At 40.5% G+C, this 20,595-nt stretch overlaps 1 protein-coding gene across 1 annotated transcript in view; it reads left to right on the top strand.

Moving 5' to 3' along the window:
* The window catches only part of ntn1a (netrin 1a), a 40,617-nt gene extending 20,135 nt beyond the window's left edge, over positions 1-20,482 (top strand). The window contains exons 3-7 of the mRNA XM_079554339.1: positions 5-193; positions 9,337-9,486; positions 10,215-10,268; positions 16,549-16,623; positions 19,265-20,482. Of these exons, the coding sequence (XP_079410465.1) occupies positions 5-193; positions 9,337-9,486; positions 10,215-10,268; positions 16,549-16,623; positions 19,265-19,593 (797 nt within the window). The 3' untranslated portion in view covers positions 19,594-20,482. The remainder of the gene's footprint in view (positions 1-4; positions 194-9,336; positions 9,487-10,214; positions 10,269-16,548; positions 16,624-19,264) is intronic.
* Positions 20,483-20,595: the final 113 nt, after the last annotated feature.

Here is a 20,595-nt window from a genome sequence, read left to right as displayed (position 1 = left end):
ACAGCATGTAACTGTAACCTTCATGCCCGGAGATGCCGCTTCAACATGGAGCTGTACAAACTGTCTGGGAGGAAGAGCGGGGGCGTGTGCCTCAACTGTCGCCACAACACCGCAGGACGCCACTGCCACTACTGCAAAGAGGGCTACTACCGGGATCTGTCAAAGCCCATCTCACACCGCAAGGCTTGCAAAGGTAACAAACAAAGCTAACAAAGCCCAATATATGCTTTGAGATATGCAATTACAAACTGGTATAAGAGCACATGGCACAAAGTTTAAGTATTTCAAACATGATGGATGGGCATTGCACTCAAGTTTGATAATGGCCTTGGTCAATGTCAGAACCTCTAGAACAATGGTCCTCACGCTTTTCACACCAACCATCACCTTATGAACTATATGACCTGTTGGAGTTGATACCTTGGCATTAAAGGAGAAACAGGAGGTCTTGTGTGTTTATTCCTCATGAGAAGAGCTTCGGGTCATGTGGGTGGGGCTTCCACGGCAGGGGCTGTGTCCTCTCTGACAGTGAGCGATTTGACTGAGGGAGAAGCTGAAAGAGTCGAAGGATGACAAAAATAAACAGATTGAGGTGTGAAGTGATCCCCTGGTGCAGGTCAGAGATGAGCGAAAGGGAGGGAGGGACACACGCCTTCACGCAGGTGTGCTGCGGGACGCGAGATGAATCCACTATCAGCCTTCAGCGTGGCTAATAAGGGTCAGAGAAAGGAGGGGAGGAAGTGCTTGGGGAGGGGCAGAATGCATAGAGCGGATATGTTTCTTGCCTCCTCTGTAGCTGCGGGGAATGAAAACAGGCGCTGAAGCCAAGTGCGAACAAGTCCACAGACACCTTCACGTCACTGACAAAGATTGCCGATGTGTTCAAGGTGTTCACCTCCTAAACAGACTGAGGAAAGATTAGATCAGTGCGTTCAGCCAAATGTAAATAAACAGGAAGATGATGGGGGTCAAGGAATTTGGATGTAGAATTTGTAGGTCTTGAGAAGCATGCAGTTCTTCTTGAAAATAATAATGGCTGATTTTGGAAAAAATAAAAATCCCAATTATTTTCCCCGTATTCATCAATCTCGATTTAAACTTCATAAGACCAGGAAACACCTACCAAAAAGGAAAAAGTCCTCAGGACCTCCAAATGTCCTACACGTTACTGTCAATCCATGTGTTTGAAACCATACGTAAACATTGCCTTGGAGAATTTTGTTATTGGAATATTTTGAAGGTTTGTGAAATGTATTTATTCTACTGCATATTGAGATATAATCTCTTATGCAGCCTCCTCCATTGAAACTTTGCACCAAACACATTTTTTCCAAAGAGCCTGCAGTTTGCTTGGTCCATCAAACATTGCCACGACTGTGAGGCCATGTTTCCAGATCACGTCAGTAGTATTGTTGTTAGCTTCTCTTTTATACTTTTTAAATTGATAAAGCACTGGAATAATGCTTTGGCGGCGTAATGATGTAATGGTTAAAGCCTTTTAAATCAGTGTTTCCTTCATTAGACTTCATCACACAGAAAGCTTTAAAAACTTAGGAAATTTTTTATTACCATGTCCAGTTTGAACTGCCAATTTCACCTTTTGCCTAATTGGTGCTTCTAATCTCGTGAGAATAGGTCCATCAAATAGAGCATCATGAAATGTATGTAAGATGTTATTTTGATTTTAATCAAATCAAATCACGATTTTTATACTTCACAAAAGTCACTCCGCCATATCAATCCGATTTAATCACTAGCATGACGAGTTTTCATTCCAAACAAATCTATCAGTCAGACGCATCGCTTCTCTTTCCGCCTCTTCCATGATGTTCCAAAACCGGAGCTAACACCTTCCACGGTGTTGGCTCATTCCAGTGTCAGGCAGGAATGCAAACACACATTCATCACAGAGGGACATTGTGTATCATTAACCCCTATCTGGTGCTGCCTCTGCTGGGACGTCCTATTGTGCAGGCTTAACCTCGTCTATGTTGATTTTACATCGCATCTCATGTGTCCAACACCTCATTCTTTCAGCATCTCATAATTCACTTTGGAGCTTTAACGTTTGTTTCCTTAGCGTCCCGCAGTGTCCAATACATCTATAAATTAAAAAACTAACATTTAGACGTCCATTACTTTTACTACAAACCCGTTTATTACATTAATATGATTCGTTTGCAAGCAAGTGGCAGAAAACCATACATTTTGAAGTAAAGAGGTGCACATGCCTTATGTTCTGCTTAAAGTAGTAATGTTAAAGTACTTTTATACAGAAAATGTTGTTGAAAATTATGATTTTAAGAATTTGTTTGGCCCATAGGGTCGACGCATTAGGACAGGACAGGGTGAAAGGGCGTGAAGAGCGAGGGAGACGTTCAAGAAATTAGAGCCATTGAACCCATGACATTGAGGCTGGAACAGTGTTCTGTGTATCTGCTAGATTTCACTACTGCCACTATTACAGCATTTACTCATTTACAAATAGGGCTGAAACGACTAATCGATTATTGAAATAGTCGACAACTATTTTAGTAATCGATGAATCATTTTCTGGTTCACACAGACTAAAATGGAGCAAAAATGACATAAAAATGTAGTATTTTTGATGAAATCCTACTTTGTTTATATAGTTAGGGTCTGTGCACATTTTGTTCATTGTAAATTTCATGAATAAAGCCTCCAATAAACATTTCCCTTTAGTTTACTCCATCAACACATCAACTTAAGGTATATATCATATTAATAAAAATAGAAAAAATACAATTTTCTTACACCATTCACAGCCAAGCAATTACTCGATTAATCGTAAAAATAATCGATAGATTAATCGATTACAAAATAATCGTTAGTTGCAGCCCTATTTCAAAGCACATTTGTATTTAAACTGTTTTAATAACTTGTGCTGTATCAATAGTTTTTTGTGTGTGGGCTCCCTTTATAAGCTGTAGATGGCGATGGGTAGTCCCTCTTTTACCAAAAGAGGGACTAACTGTACAATGTTTTGTTTTGTAAAAGAATTAATAAGTAATTATTATTTCAATTCCCATATTGTGATATCTATCATTTTGCTCTGCATTTTCAGTTCAGCTTTACTCTCATAGGTGAAAACATTGAGCATTATGTGAACAAAATAAAAGTGGCAATGAGACGTTGTGATGAGGAAAGCAGCTTTTTTCCCTGGCAGATGAGAAACATTGCTCAGTAATGCCACCAACTCCTGGAAATGTGAACGGACGCTTGAATTTCCTAAACACAGGTCTTCTACTAACCTGACTTTGAAGCTTACATCACTGCTTGGCATAGTTCACCATTTAAAGTAAGTATTTTCGAGTTCCCAGCTTATTGTGTACTATGTGAAATCTTCTCTCAGCACCAGCACATGTATTCTCATTCATGTTTTTTTTTTCGGTTGCCTTTCACGCCACATCTCCATAAATGTATTTCATCATAACTTATCAAATTGTCAACGCTCACGCTCAGTTGAAATTATGACATTGGCCAGACATCATGGCCCTGTGTAATAGAAACTGTCTGCCCACTTTTCCTGTGCTATTCCTTTACATCAAAACACAATAAAGGATCTGTGCTAATTAGCCCAGGCTGACAGACGATACGAAGCATGATCTCCTCCCTTTGCCAGCTTAAACATTTGTACACACTAAATTTGGAAAGTGGTCGATTACAGCCGCTAAAATGTGTGTGACTGTATTACATGCTCACTTTGTGTTAAACCTTACAGCTACCACCCACAAACCAGAGGCAAGGCTGCAAATTTATGCTGCTACTTCTAGTGCTGCTCTTTCTGTTACCAATACTTTTTCTTTTTTTTGATCTGCAGTAATTGTGCGGTAATGATGTGTAAACAGGATGTTAATCATGACCCCGACCATTAGCCTCTTACACCTGAACGAAGCACATTTTCTCCAGTTTGGCGTGTTCTTAAAACTTCTTGAAAATAGGCGACAAAACAGCGATGAAAGCGAGACGTAAACGAGGATGAAGACGCAAAACAAAAAAGCTACAATATAGGAGTTACAAAAAAACACAACGAATATATGGTATAAAAAAAAGCAACACAAAAGTGACGGCGCGGTAACAACAAAAATGCATAAACCTTTAACCCTAACCAAGTGCATTTTCTCCATGTTCAGCTTTACCCAAATCTAATCTGACTGGAGTTTACAGCCTAATGGCCCGAATAACGCCTCATTTCAGACCTAAAAACTTGCTTTTTTATCACTCTTTAGTCGTGTGTTTTTGTGCCTTTTTTTATTGTGTCATAGAAAAACATCTGATTTAAATGCATTACTGAAGAATACCACCACTGCTCTAAACTGTCAGAAAACATGGGTAGTATTTACTTGGTAATCCTATACAAAATGTATTTTTATTTATTGGTTTATTTGGTCATGTTAATGAACATACATGGGTCTCATGCATGTAAATGCATGTATTAACAGTTGTTATCCCGAGTGGCTGTAAACTAAGAGGCGACCAGAAAGTAGGTTGATATGCCTCAAAATGTCCATTCATCTTCCAGTCTATAGAAGTTCAGGTTATTTGGATCTAGACTAGGGATGCACCGATACTGGGAAAAATACGATATCAGGTATCGCCTACAAATATACGATGCTGAAACAATACCAGTTGAATGGTGTATATCAATGTGAAGGGCAGAACCTGGAGAATTCAATCTCTGAGTTAGTTTTAACCTCTGCAAATGTATTCCTGATCGCCGCCAACTGAAACTAGCGGGAACATGCTAGTGCTAATGCAAACTACTCAAGGCTGGGTCAGAAACTATGATAGAAACACCTAAGGCTGGGAAATTATTCGAATTTTAATCTAATCGTGATTTTAATAAAGGTCAATCACAATAATCGCGTGGTGCGTTTTCCATTGAGGAGAAGTGGCCAGTGCATTCTGGAAAAAAAAAATGGACAGCGCAATGCTGCATAGCCTGTCAGGTCAATCCCAGGGAAATATTCGGCCCAAACAAACAGAAAGCACAGGATGGCACATGTGGAAGCTAGAGGAGAGGACCTGGTGATTTTACTTGTAAAATCAGCTACAAAGTCTAACTCGTCCAAAGGACAAAACAGTAAAAGTGATCCTTGTTAAATGTTTTTCAATTAGTTCATTAATAGATATAATTGAGAATTGATTTGTAACATCATAACAAGAAAATATTTTATTGATTCCACAATGAAAATAAGAGGACCATTCACTTTTTCATTCAAATAAAGCCACTTTTAAGGAAGTCTCTTGGAATCGGTTAATATTGGATATCGGCAGATACTCAAACCCCAGTATCATCATCAGAAGCAAAAAAGCTGCATCGGTGCATCTCTAATCTAGACTCTAAGGGCCCTTGCACGCAAAACACTAGTTGACGAGTTTTAGGAATAGTCTATATAATATAATATTTTGTGACTTGTCTTGGCTTTTTAAGTCTGCTCATCTCTCACATCACATCCTTATTCAAAATATTTTAAACTCACAAAATGAATCAGGGATTTCGACAGCAATTAGAAGCTTCAGATTATTTATCGAGAACCTTTTACTGTGCGGCTTTTGGAAAAGAAAAAGCCGATGCCGGGAGCGGGTCAGGACTCCGGGCAGACAGAGCACTGGAGTTTGCTTTTGTACCCGTAACACTATCTCTTCCCGAATGCTGCTCATTTCCATAGAAGGCCATTGCAAGGACCAGAGTCAGTGCAGCGCGGCCACATCCAGTCTTCTAAATATATAACTTCACTCCCCATTCATGCGGCTCTCGCTCGTATCTGTAAATGTCTGACTCTTGAACCAAGTGGAGGAGGAACACACAGTGACGCACAGCTGATCTGATTGAAAAAAGACACAGGGATAAGTTGAAAGTGAATGTGTGATTTAGTGAAGCTCTCTGGGTGGTCCGGGACAATAACAAACGTCACTCCGTTAAGACAGGTTTAATCATCTGTTTGGCACGCTGTTACTGATTTGAGAAGGCCTCGTGAGCTTCAGCTGAGTGATCTTGTTTGTACGAGAGGCATGTATTGAATGACAACAATAACTATGTGAAATAACGGGACCTGCACTTGATTCATCTGCAGCAGGCGAGCGTGGAGCATAAATCAAATCAAGCCTGAGTGAGTTGGCTCAACTCCTGCGACTGATGGATAGGGCCTTGTAAATGCTATTGTAGAATGACAGAGGTTAGGGAGATGATGGAGAACATACGGTATTGGGTACGTAGGGCACATAGACGCGTTGACTGAAAAAAAGGCAAGTTTGTATGTATAGCTGAATATGCGCAGTGAATTACAAAGTGCTTCACATAAGCAGGGACAGCTTATTGAAGCACTTGCAGTTGATAAGAGAGAAGAGCAATTCATTCTCACCAATACATTAGCTAATTGTGACATTAGCTAAAAGTGTCATTAATGCATCAACAACAACTTTGTTTCCTTAAGCTCTTAACCACCGCCTTAACTGAGCACATTTTCTCCAGTGCCTTTACCCAAATCTGAAAGCTTCCAGGACAAAAAAGTCTGGAAATAGCAACAAAAAAGACAAGGATGAAAATGTAAAAAAAATGAGCAACACAAATGTGAGACATAAAATGGCTGAAAAAATGTGACGGAAATGTAAGTAAAAGAAAACAGAAAAGTGTTAAAGAGGGGGTATTATGCTTTTTTCAGTCACATAGCACCAGTCTATAGCACACTACAATGATGACGAAACCTTCTGTTGGTCTGTAAATGCAGTAAATTAGAATAACTGCCTTGTATAAAATTGCTCTCTCAAAATGGCTGTAGTGAATGTCTTGAAATAGGCCTCTGTCTCTTTAAGAACCTCTGACCCTTTCCGACACGCCCCCTCCACACGCTGTCTGTGGCATCAGTGGGGAGGGGGCTCTGCTGAGGAGCAGTGGTTGGTTACTCGGCTGGTGATGAAAGGTCGGAGGCGTCTCCAGGAGGTGGGGGCGTTCCTAGGAGGACTCAGGCAAAGCTATCCCTAAAATGGCTGCCATCAGAGTTTTCACAGATTACTCAAAAATACGTGAATGTGCCAAGGCAACACTTCAGGCATGTTTTTAATGAGGGAATGACATAATAACATGATGTAAAGCTTGAAAAAGTCGATTTTGCATAATACCCCCTCTTTAAAAAAAAAAAAGGCATCCAAAAAGTGGCAAAATAAAGCACTAAAAAAAATGACCAAAAAATGACGGCACCAACACAAGGAAAAAGATCAAACTGATAGTTGAAACTTCAAACTTTATGGTGAACTATTGGCAGCTCAACTTTCACCTGTGTCTATAATCGCCTGACCAACAGAAGTCCCCACCCTCTCAATAAATCAGAGCTCATTCACTATTTGAGGGCAATTTGCTGAAATACTGCGGACTGAGGCTTGCGGACATGCAGGACGAGGCAGGTTAATTTACTGTGCCTCTCGTATTCATCCAAACTAGCCCTCAGCACTCCCACTTAAAGCTCAAGTGGACACTTCAAACTCTCTTCACATGGATTTTGACACAAGAGGCAACCAATTGTGTAGTCATTTTTGCCATTTGTATTTTAGTTTCACCTTTTCTCTTTTGTTTGTCAGAAACAGTGGGAGTAATAATTAGTCGCTGGCCTAACAATTGTATTAGTGTGTAAGCTTTGCTCGAAAAACCTTTACTTTTTATTTTGTTGAATAACTTCTACTTTGATATAGTTACTTTTCTACCTTTGTCCTTGATCCTGTTCAGTGGCGCCTGGTTACATTCAAATATTTCTTCTTTATTGTTCCCAAATGGGTATTAAGTGTGGCCCACCTGTAGGCCATGTGCACCCTCAAAGCTCCGCACTATATCGTTTTGTAACAGATGCTCTTTCAAAATGTAACCCTGGTTCTCTGAAGCTCCTCCACTTGTGCACTTTGGCCTTTTTCGCCTCAGAATGTCCTGACACACGTCTAGATTTACAAGCTGCAGGACGTGCCGCTCTGCTCTCCGCGGTGTTTAGTCTGCCTGTGTGCAGAGGTGTTCCTCCCACTCGGGGAGGCAATGAAAGCAGTGACAGATTGTTCTGATAAGGGGACTAATAGGTAAACAGGCTCTAAAGGGGGCTTTTAGGCTGATAAGGAGGGTTTTTATCAAGTTCACACTTAGGCACACTTAAAGTGAAGATAAGAGCAGTAACAGAAGCCCGGGCAGAGGAAGCGGGCCATAGAGATAAAAGGAGGGGATTGAGACAGACATGACAAGGAGAAGACATGTTCATCTGTGTTGGGGGGGCTTCCAAGACACCTAAACAACGCACAGACAAGTGATAGTATTATAATATCTCTTCAAATACCTCATGGATTCTTTCATCTTTCCCCTTCTTCCTACAGCTTCACGTTCAAATTCATTTTTGACCAAAATTGTGACCTTGTTTTATTTTTTGTGCAACATTTTGTTCTATAAATGTCTATTCCTGGTGTTGCAAAAGTAACTCTGACAATTTGCTGAATGTGTAAGAGAAAAGAATCGTGGAACATTTATTATTAATAACTGGTTTTGGCTTGAGGATTTTGGCTGTCAAGTAAACGAGGAGCTGGAATTGGGTATTCGGGAAGAACTGTAAAAGGATTGCATTCCTGCAGCATATGTGGTGCATGGACCCCCCAGTTTGGGAGGAAGTGTGACAGACATTTGGGGCTCGTGTTCAAAGGCTCACAATAATCAGAAACAGCCAATTAGGATTATTGTTCATAATTCGATCACTTGGTAAACATGTAAAGGCCTTTGTCTGTACCTCACACAAACAGACGAGTGCAGTCCCGCACACCGAGGACAGGAACACGGCCTCATTTTACATCAGAAGTGAAGCTGGCATGCATTTAATTAAACGCAAGTTGAGCGCTAATTTCATAAGCAGCGCAAGCAAGTGAAGAATAAATCAGAGATACACATTATCATAAATGAACAAAGGGCACGAGAACCAAAAAACAGAAAACACAAAATGTGCTACTATTTCTTTCTTAAAAGGTTTGTTGAGAAATTGAACATCCAAAACTGAGCCACGTGCATTTTACATTAAAAACTAAAAGAGACAAATATATATTTCGCTACCTCACAGCAACATGGTTTTGAGGAGCAGAATAGATCTACACAATACCTCTAGCATTTTCACAACAATGACATTACAATAAAGGTATTTAAGTGTTTTGAGCAGCTTTGTGTCTGTGCACGCTCCACCTGTCTCTTACAGCTTCTGTACACCCTGCGCACTTTATAGATAATATTTGTTGCACACGTAGTGTGTGTGTGTGTGTGTGACACTCACTGCCTCTTTCTCTGCCTCTGTCCCCTTACAGCATGTGATTGCCATCCCGTGGGTGCTGCTGGCAAAACCTGTAACCAAACCACAGGCCAATGTCCTTGTAAAGACGGCGTGACTGGTATCACATGCAACCGCTGCGCTAAAGGCTACCAGCAGAGCCGCTCGCCCATTGCCCCCTGCATAAGTATGTGCAACTAGTCTTTACTCAATCTAATCACCCATATACTCTTCCCATCCTTTCTACAGACATGCGTTTACTGTCCAACTGTGGCCTGTAAATGTGCACTTATAAATAAACACACCATTAAACCAAAGCTCTGTGTTCCAGCGGTGCAGCTGTAAACACCACAGTCCCAGTGTGCATAAGAACATAGAGCTTTGTGGTGCATTAATAATTACACTTTTACACTCGCACATGTCCAAATACTCACAAGGCACAATACTCATTATTGGCCCACAATGTTACACGTGGATGATTGGAACATGATCAGGACTTTCAGATGTCAAGAAATCAATAATCTCTTTTGATTCAATCATTAAAAAAAAAAGATTTCTTTTTCTTTCACATCTTTTTTTCTGCTTCCACCATTTACATTTTGTTCCAGATCTTTGTAGAGACTTAACATTTTCCCCAGAAACCACAATATAAAAACATTTATATTGGTTGTGCTCTTGTTAGAACTCTATTTTTGTAGATGCATGATTTCCCTGACTGTGACTTCACCATCACACTAGGAACAACTTTACAAAAAAAAAGAAGAGGGAAGAGAAACATGCACAGCAGAGGGAGAGATTGGTAGTAGTCAAACTTTATGCAGCTACCTTAAAAGCTTGTCTGTACTCTGTTTTAACAAATCAAAGTATTTCAAATATACATCATGAACTTTTCTTTGTTTTTTTCCTCATGAGCAGAGATTCCAATAGCACCTCCGACTACAGCCTCCACCAGCCCGGAGGAACCATCAGGTGAGTCCAATCTCCAACATCAGTTAAATTGTTTATCATTCTGTGTGATCACATTACAACATATTACCACTCAACATGACATTTTATTTGTGAGGAAGTGCTGCAGCAGAAAAGAACAAATCATCCAGCCATAGAGGAATTCTGTTTCGACTCAGACAGATTTCACGCAAATGTTTTTCCACAAGTGTGAGAAGGAGAAAAAAAACAAAAAACAAGTTTGAGATAAATTGGATCCCAGTTGGCTTTCCGCAGCCTTATTAGCGCCTCATGAATATTAAGCCTATTAGCAGCAGTGCTGGGATGTGGTCGCTTTAATCTCTTACACATTCACGATTAATCAGCCTAAGTGCAGCTCAGTGGGGTGTGGATCTGAGAGGGGCCCAGGCAGTTTGTTTGGATTGGCAAACGTCTCTCCCGCTGCAGTAAGACCCAGTGTAATTAACTTATTCTTTCTGCCAAATGATTTATGTTCGGAGTATGCAAATGGTGTATCACTTGGCTGTTGCGTGGGTCCATTAGGGTTTTCGCTGAATCGGAAATAGTTACAAGGTTCCTTTAAATCTATATAAGCAAACAAAGACTATTAGATAATTAGATAATATAATAAATACAATGTAGGGCTGGGCAATTAATCGAAATGTAATCAAAATCACAATCTCTACTTTGGTCAATGTCAATAATCGTTTGTTTTTGAATAAAAGATGTATCTAAGTTTATGAATCAGCAAGAGTATATAACCATGTATATTCACCATTATACATGGTTATATACATTATATAACCAACAAAGTTTTAAAAGCATGACGCCATAATTCATAATTCTTTCATTTGAAATAATTGTGCTGTGGTCAGTAGCTAGTTACCGTATTTTCTGGACTGTAAGTCGCTCAGGAGTATAAGTCACACCAGCCAAAAAAAATGCATAATAAAGAAGAAAAAACATATATAAGTCGCTCTGGAGTGTAAGTCTCACCAGCCTTGGCAACATACCTGGGCATGGAGGCGTAGCTGCACCGTTGACAAGCCTCTTCCGGCAGCACATTGTTCAAGCACCCATTGGGAACTCGTTCCTTTAATTGTAGCCTTTGCTTTTCGCCAAACTTTCTGTCTACATGTTTAGTGATAGAGGAGTAGCAGATACTGGTACACGAGCCTAGAGCATCCTCTAGAGGCTGTCAGTGTGAAAACAACAAACATGTGAAATTATACAGTATATTATGAAAAAAAGTGCGACTTATAGTCCGGAAAATATGGCAGTCATTTTGAGACGTCTATGGGAAAAATTAATGTGAATTTTAGTTGCCACATGAGCGGGGTTGTCGAGCTCCATTCTCATTCTTCATTCGAGTAACTTTGTCACTTTTTCCCTGTCTCTCAATCCAAACCGAAACAATGATATTACCAGTGCCCCATCATGATGCGATTTGATTCTGAGAACAAATTCCCTACGATTTTAAGTTCTAACTCCTCTGTAATTCTACAAGTTCTGCGTGTGATATTGCTCGATGCGCCGTCTCTACGCACAGCTGTTGCTCGGCCCTCCGCAGTCCTGAATACTCCCCGGACAAAACTGTCAGGATATAACCGGGCCTCAGCCTTCTTCCATCACTTTCCTTTTTCTTTTAGAACATATTTTTTCCCCCTTCTCCACCTCCTTGGTCTCCCTCTGTTTCACGCTTTGTCTTCACATAACACAGTGGGTGGTGGAGAGCTGAGGATCGGCTGTTCCTCTGGGCCTTTTTGTCAGAAACCTGTCCAGTGACAAGCTGTAGGAAATTTCCGACACATTATTCATATTCTCCTGTAGGGTTAATAACATCTTGCAAACTTGAATAGAAGTGTTGAAGTGCTATTTATTTGCATTGCTGAGATTGCACTGTGAAGCTTTTAATGAAATGAGACATTACACCGTATTACAAGATAAAGATAAGATAAGATAAGATAAACCTTTATTGATCTCACAAAGGAGAAAGTCACTTGTTACAGTCGGCGTTCAAGAAGATCACTAAGAGTTAATAAAGTGCAGCTGATGCAGAGATTATTGCACATGTTACTTTACAGTCTTATTGTACAGTCTGACAGCAGTGGGGATGAAGGCTTTGCGGATTATGTGGAGATCTTGCATATAAACTAGTTAATGTGGACAATTAAAACACAAATTCTGACACATAATTTTCCCATATCTTCACTGCAGGACAGAGCATGATGCATATTTCCGTGGTAGCGTTTTAAAAAACATATGCACAGTGCGATGTAGCTGAACATAATCTAATCAAGCTGAGAGTTTTGAGACTTCCTCCTCAGGTGCATTAAGGCCATGGGTCTGCTGAAGTGAGAGAAGTTGAAATCAAGCAGATTGCACAAGCAGAGGGCTTTGATGGACATGTTGCGTTGGTCATGTCAGAATCCAGAGCAGTCCAGAGTCCCATTGGACCACACAGAAGATGCATACATTATCCTCACAGCTCCGCGTAAGGCTGTGCTGCTTCTCTGCTCCAGCTGAAATGTCAACAAGCATGATTTCACCAGATATGAGTGCAAACAGATGTGCATCAAACCATGTTTTTAGCAACTTAAAGATGCTGTTGGAGCCATGTTATTAATGAGCTTGGTGGCTGTAAACTGCAGCTGCCTGTGCTTGTTTATTTCCCTTTCGGAGTGTTGTGTTTGCCGACTACTATGAAGGTGCTGATAAGTCGGCATTAGTGAATGCGTAAACAAGAATGACAGTTAATATGAATGAATATTTATTCGGACCATAAAAAAAACATAAAAACACAAACTTATATGAACTCAAAATACAACCTGCCATGATTGAGGCAGTTGAGAGCTCAATATAAAATGTGCAGCTCAATACATTTACAGCTTAGGACAAACAATTTTGTTTTACCTTTTGCACATTTTAGGTTAAAAAAGGTTATTGACCACAATATCGTTTGTCTGCCTCAAATGTTTTAAACTGTCTTTGTAAAAATACATAAAAACACGATATATATTTCATAACTTATTTATATTTAAATCAATGACATAATTAATTGAAAACGTAATTAAATCTGTCTGCTTTAAACGTGAGAATGTGCGCTCAGAGGCAGGTGTTTGGCTATGCCTCAATTGATCTTTAAGAGTGATGTTTTTGGCCATTGGGGGAAGTGAAACCCAAAGTGTGAGGGTATAATGGAGTTGATATTAATTTGTGTGCGGTGGCCGACCACACGGAGGGCTGGAATGCATGGAGAATAGTGCGGATGGTGTGCCCCAGACAAAACACACATTGTGCCGCCGGGTCACGGATGGTGTGAGCCGACCACTCCTCCGGGTCGAGAAGGAGACGTCTGCAATGTTCCGCAATGTGGAGCAGATTAACCGCTGCTGACCCAACATGGCTGCCAGGGAGAAATGATGATGATGATGAGGGTTGGGCGAAGGGCATCGAGAAAGAGCAATAGAGTCTAGTCTGCATAACAACTAACTGTGTCCTAAAGTGTCCTAAATCTGAGAACCTGAGTCCAAATATAACTGAAAACGATCACAGTCAAGATGTGCTTTGGTGATAATTCCTAGTTATGTTGCAGTCTATGCTCTTTCAATCAGTTACTTTTTGTTAATAGGCACATACTTTTTGTCAATAGACACATTAACAAATTTGTTATTAATTAAAAAGTATACAGAATTCATAAAGTAATGTTATAATGTTTTGCAAAGAGAGCCACAGCAAGACGGTCTCGAGATCAAGGCCCCCTGGGGCCTTTCTATGTGGAGTTTATCTTTAAAAAAAAGAGGGAAAAACGGAAAAAAAAAGTTATATGTTTTTTTTTATAAATACACACATGTTTCACAGCATGTTGTCACTGCAGGTTAGTGTTGGAATGTCCACTCTAGTGTTTTTTTCTAGTGCTTTGGGGAGGAGCATTGGGTCCTATATATGAAGTGTGCTTCTGGAAGTCATCAGGGTGGATGATGAAGCTAGTGGGATTTTTTTGTCATGAATTGTACATTCCACACCCTTTTCCGTAATGGCAATATTGTCTGTAGTCCTGTGGGGTTTATAGTGCATTTATGTGCTTCCTGATGAATAATTTCACATTTGATGCTTTATTTTCTTTTTAGTTAGCATGGTTTTCCTAAACTATATTGACAATGACTAATTTCAATAAACAGCAAAACATTCAGTATCTTATGTGTATATAATTGAATTTCTTAACAAATTTGTAAATTTCAGAGCACAAGAAACCTTATTGTTCCCATCTGTTGTGCTTGTCTCCGGACAGTATCCAAACTCACTGCTGTGTGCACAGTCCAGGGCTCCATAATCTAATTACATGCTTTATTTACTACAATTTGCCTCGAAATCGTTCTGCTGGGAGAGAAAGGCCTCCTCCTGGGATGCCATTTACACCTCTTTGTTTGACCAAGCTGTTGATACTGAGCTCGCTCTGACATGTTCACACTAGAGGCCTGTTGTGCTGCTGTTATGAGCGAATTGACTCAAAATGTGTTTTTGGAATCCTCTGGGTTTAAGTGACTTGGCTCAATCTTTGTGCAATACCAGCTTCTATCACATAAAATAACTAAATTATATTAACGTATATATTGCAACCATCGCACTCATCCTCAGATTCTAGATTGTCACTGAACACTGAAGTCTGTGAAGCCAGCTCAGTCAGGCCATAATACCTCACAGTACAGTGCTCCTTAAATGAGAACGATTAGCTTAAATGGCTGCAGAGCACTTTGATAGTGAGGCCAAAGGTGCAGCTCTCAGTTACGCAGCTCTGAGTGCAGTGAAAGAGTGCGGACAAAGCGCTGTAGTAACTACATCTACAGCACATCTTAGCTCCGTGCTGCAGGACTGCTACCACTTCCCCTGCTTGTAGTGTGCGCACAAAGGGGACATTTGTCCTCACGGCGGGGGACGGCCTGGCTTTAAATAGAGATCTAGGGGTGTCTCTGGGGTACACTAATGGGGAACGAATGGCTATCAAAGACACGTATCATGAAGCATCAAGGAGGGGGTGATGAGAAAATAAAGCCCCCCCTCATCATTTACATGGAAATGAGGTGCAGCTCATGTACACTCTTCTTTCTCATTTAAACTGCAGGTCTGCTGCACTTTCTGTCTGTAAAACCATTCTGCCTTGTACTCCCCATAAACTGCACCGATGTACTCAGTTTTGCCACTTTATTCATCGCTTTGCTCCTTTACACCATTGCTTTTTTAGTTATTTATTCTTGATCACCCTGGATCATGTTGTGTCATTTAGGGGGAAAGCTAAATACAAAGGTTTGCTTGTAAAAGAACATTGCAGTAAATGGTGTGTTGCTGTCTGGCAGCATCGGGCAGCATAGCGTGGGGCAATCACTCAGAGCTGTGCTCTTTGTGGTGGGGGTTAAAGCGTTGCCTTTTTCATCTTGAGCTAATCTATCATAAGCGTTAAGGCATGTACGGACTACATTGCAGCCTACTGCCATCTATCTATCTATCTATCTATCTATCTATCTAGATATAGAACAAACATTTTTAAAACATTACCGAACATTTATTTATGAAGGCCCCCGCGTTCCCTAAAAAGCTGTGGATTGCTAATTCTTCCTTCCTGACCTCCTTTTCTTTGGCACTGACCCCTTCACACCCGCTACTTACCACTCCTCCACACGCCCCTCCCTCAGCACTGTCCAACCTGCAATAAATGCAAAAGGCTTGACATGCTTGTTCTTAGTGGAGCCTTTTTAGGTTCATGTGACAGGCGAGGTGGGCTCTGCTGAGGGGCTGACGTAGAGGGGTGGTCTGCATGGACTATTCCCACAGTCCCAAAGAGAAGGAGAGGGCGGGGCCATGCCAATGGCAATTTGTATCTTTATAAATGTGCACTAGATCCTTCTACCAAGTACCACTACTTGGATAAATAGATGCTCTATGGAGGGGCTCTAAATCCAACAGAAATGACTGCTTAGTAATTTAAATGTGTTTTCGTAATGTATAGTAGTTTAGTATATTAAAAATAACATCTGTGCATTAACATGGTAAACTCCAGCAGCAGCCACGTGTCTGAACAAGACAGCTTTATTAAAATCACTGTGAAAGTGTGTTTTCTTTTTTGTTTTGTTTTATCTTTAGCTTAAATATAAATTATATATATATTTTTAATATATACATTTCAGTAATTTTTTTTTTCCAACTATGAAAATGCTTTTTCATCTTGTGACCTCAAATAATGATGTATTTTCAACCTCTATTCTTCCATTTATGGTAACAGTTTGTTATTTCTGCTTGATTCCAACAGACTGTGAGTCCTATTGTAAAGCATCAAAAGGGAAGTTGAAAATCAACATGAAGAAGTACTGCAAAAAGGACTATGGTAAGTTTCTGTGGTGAAATCCATCCAGTTATACATAATGTTAAACTCCTGCTCATGATTTTTTTCCTGTTAATGTTTTTTTTTTTTCATGATAAAAACTACGTACTATTTTACTCAAGCACGTTTTTTCTTTACATGGACACAGACCAGGCAATTCGGGTGTTGGGGTAAATGGTAACCTTACATTTCACAGAAGCCTATGAACTATCCTATAGTCTCATCTTCCTTTTTTGCTTGTTGCTGGGGAGCTGCTGTATTATCCGGCTGAGGCCTTTCTTGCTGATGGCTTACTCAGGCTTTTTGAGCAGAGACAAAGAATCAAACAGAGGAGAGAAGACCCTCGGGAAGGCTGTAGCACACAAACCCTGAATGAAATGGGTTCTGGATGAAGGATGAGCTAAAGAGCCAAAGTGTGAGTGGGCATTTCAGACCGCACCGAGCACCCGTCCACCAGCGCTCAGATCCTCATTAAGGCCTCTGCATTCCTGTGAGCGCCGGTCCACCACGCTATTCAGAGGTGTGGATAAGACGCATGGCCTCTGACATCTGCCCCCACCCCGTTTGAAGTCGGGCCGCTGATCTCGACAGCCCTGCCAGCGGCTTGGCTAGGCACACTGACGGACGCGATCTGAAGGGTTTAAGGTAGATTAGAGACTCCTCGTCTTCCACACAGGACTCCCAGGTCTCCAGAAATGTTTGCATTAAGTAAAGAGGACATTTATATCAATAAATTACAAGGTCTATTTCCTCAACTATCATTCAGAAATAATATATTCTCAGTTGATTTTGCCAGAGCAAGTCAACTGTACTGAAGTCAAAATAGTTACCGAATATGCCTCCACCATGTTGTAGAGGAGTGATTGCCAACCTGTGGATAGAATTATAAGGAAATGACACTGTAATGCATTTTCTATGAAATAATTTTCCAAAAAATACAGTCGTTTTTAGGTAGTAAGTGAGTCCAAGGTTAAGTTAGTCACGGAATAGAGGCCCATGCAATTTTAGTATAACTTACTTTACTGTGGTTTGTAACTTAAGTGCATACTGTGTTCTACCAAAATCATTACTCTAAAATTATGTAAAAAAAAAATAATAATAGAAAATAAAGGTATATTTAGCTATTTTTTTATCTATCCAGCTATTTCATTGGACCGGTTACAGTAGCTCCATTCTGTACTATTTCAGCACTTGTATGAGTGCACTGTGCTGTTTAAGCCACATTCACTTGCCTATGCTGTCTCCAGGGGCGCTTTCAGAACCACAAAAGCACTTTTATACCAGTGTAACAGCACGTCCTTGATTGACAACAGAGCGGAACAAGAGCCCAGTACAGTATTGAGCGCACAACAGCTTAGCGAATCAACCTCTCAGGCTGTGTCAGGCAACTTTGGAGTGATTCAAATAGAGCAGCGGGGAGTGTGGAAACCAGGCTTCAGCGTACACAATCACCCTGGGAAGTACAACGCAGAGAAGAAATGTTAGATCTCAAACTACACTGTGTACACCCAATGTTGTCCAAACACAAACAGAGCAAACCGCAAATAGTGGCAGCAGGCTGGTGCAAAGTGCCGCTGGGGTCAACGGGAGGTCAGAGTCACTCTATAAAACAATATACTGCACTGTAAAGCAAGCAGTGGAGATGATTATTGATTATTGACCATGCTTCTACTTGGGTTCAAGTGACCACTCTCTGCTACTCCTTTTTTAATCTTTGTGAATAATATTTTTATTTGGTCATGGATGTGAGTTCTGAAGTGCACAATATCAGAGATTTTTGATCTCAGTGAGATTTCCTGGTTAAATAAAGGTTTGAATGAACAATGTTTAGCCCCAAGAGGGCAATTCAGTTAAAGCTTACCAGCAATACAATGACACATACCCCAATACATGATAATAATAAAAACATACATAAAATAAGTCAACTTCATAACGAAACGATAAACAATTGTTTGCTGGTTAGAAATGGATTTCATTCATGTTTAGCAGCTTAATAGCAGAAGGCAAGACATCAGATAACATGCAGCTCCCATTTGATCACCGGGCCGTGTTTCCTCCTAAACTGGAGTATTGTTTTCATCCCAATGGTTAATCCTCCAGCCAGGTGTTTCTGACCATTAGAAACACATCTGGAGACGGGTGTCCGGGCGCCTACCTACTGCGGCTGCCCACTGTTCCTACAGGTTACCCCAGTGGCATTGAAGGATGTCTTGCAAGAACAAACAGGAAAACAATCTTCTCTGATTTCCTTCTCACATGAAGAGGGGTATGCAAATCCCACTCAGGCATATACTCTCTCGTTCCATTAGCCCTTAAGTGATGTGTTACAATACAGAGCTGAACTGTATGATGAGGAGATATGCTGAGTTAGAGTCCTTACCTCCTCTCTCCATCCATCCATCCTGAGTGTCTTTCTGGTGACTAGATTTCTAATAGCTCTAATGCTGCCTCGTAATCACAAATCATTTTCAAATCACCAGCCTCTGTCAGAAACAATGGATGATAAAGTACAACTGCTACGATTCAAATGGACAAAAATGTCTATACAAGTATCTATGTGAAGGTATATATACCACTCATACTGGCAAATGGCAAAACCCATGTCATCACTGCGCTCATACTGTATTGTGTCTCCTCTGTACAGCCGTCCAAGTGCACATCTTGAAGGCGGACAAGGCGGGCGAGTGGTGGAAGTTCACTGTCAACATCATCTCGGTCTACAAACAGGGCGAGAGTCGGATCCGCCGCGGAGACCAGTTCCTGTGGGTGCGGGCCAAAGACGTAGCCTGCAAGTGTCCCAAGATCAAGCCGGGGAAGAAGTACCTTCTTCTGGGCAACGACGAGGACTCTCCTGGGCAGAGTGGGGTCGTGGCCGACAAAGGCAGCCTGGTGATCCAGTGGAGAGACACGTGGGCACGCAGGCTCCGGAAGTTTCAGCAGAGAGACAAGAAAGGCAAATGCAAGAAACCTTGAGCCACAATGTACAGAGTGGAGGAATGAAAGTTATTTACAAAAGTGAGAGACACAGGACTACAGAGAACAGACTGTCTATGTTGCTGCTTTTTATGTAGAAGCATGAAGAGAAATATTTAGGATGTTTGTTTTATAATAGTGATTTTGTTGTTGTTGTTGAAGGAGCTCCCCCTGCAGATTTGGCTGTTCGGTTTTCTTGTACGTTTACTCATGTGGATTTGCCAAATTTGCACCTAGTATATACATAAATATTGTTATTTTTCTCTATCTTTAGTATGGATTTAGTATGACATTTTATTTGGACATTTTGGATATTCTGGTGGTGCGCAAAAAGAAGCCCTCAACTCTTACCACTGCAAATTTGCCTCTGCATGGCTATTAAACTTTCTTCATTCATTCTGTGTCCACATAAACGGAGCAACCTGATGCCACTATACCACTATAGAGGTCTATCTTCACTTAACAAAAAGTATTACATCCAGATTTCCATGCACAATTCTGCTACTCACTAACTTGGCATTAACAAGATTAGTTTACCCAGAAAAAAATATACAGTAGTTTAACTTATTATATTTATTACATTATTAACTATTATTACCTATAAAATTATATTTTTTTATAGGCCTACCTGTTCACAAATGTACTAATATTATTATTAGTATTACATTTTATAAAATGCGTAGAAAGTCAAATGTGGAATACAGAGACATGTCATATTTTTCACTCAGTGCCACTTAGTTATGGATCGTGGGTGGCAACAGAGTCGGAGCACGAGTTTAAAGATGCATTATGTAACTTTTTATGCAAAAAAACAAACTTGATATTTGTGAGTAATTGACCTATTAGTGACCCAATGGCTGTATGGGCACCTTTACTTTCCATCGCGGAGGCCTCTGCTTCGCTCTAGGATCAATCAACCAGAAACTCTAAAACCAATTGATCCTGGAGCATCATAGAGGCCAACATGATCAAAATTAAAGGAGCTATGACCTGGGTCACTAT

Source organism: Gobius niger, assembly GCF_951799975.1.
Source record: "Gobius niger genome assembly, chromosome: 3".
NCBI classification, from domain to species: domain Eukaryota; kingdom Metazoa; phylum Chordata; class Actinopteri; order Gobiiformes; family Gobiidae; genus Gobius; species Gobius niger.
The sequence above is the reverse complement of the archived record's forward strand: the minus strand, read 5'-3'. Positions and strand labels throughout refer to the sequence as shown.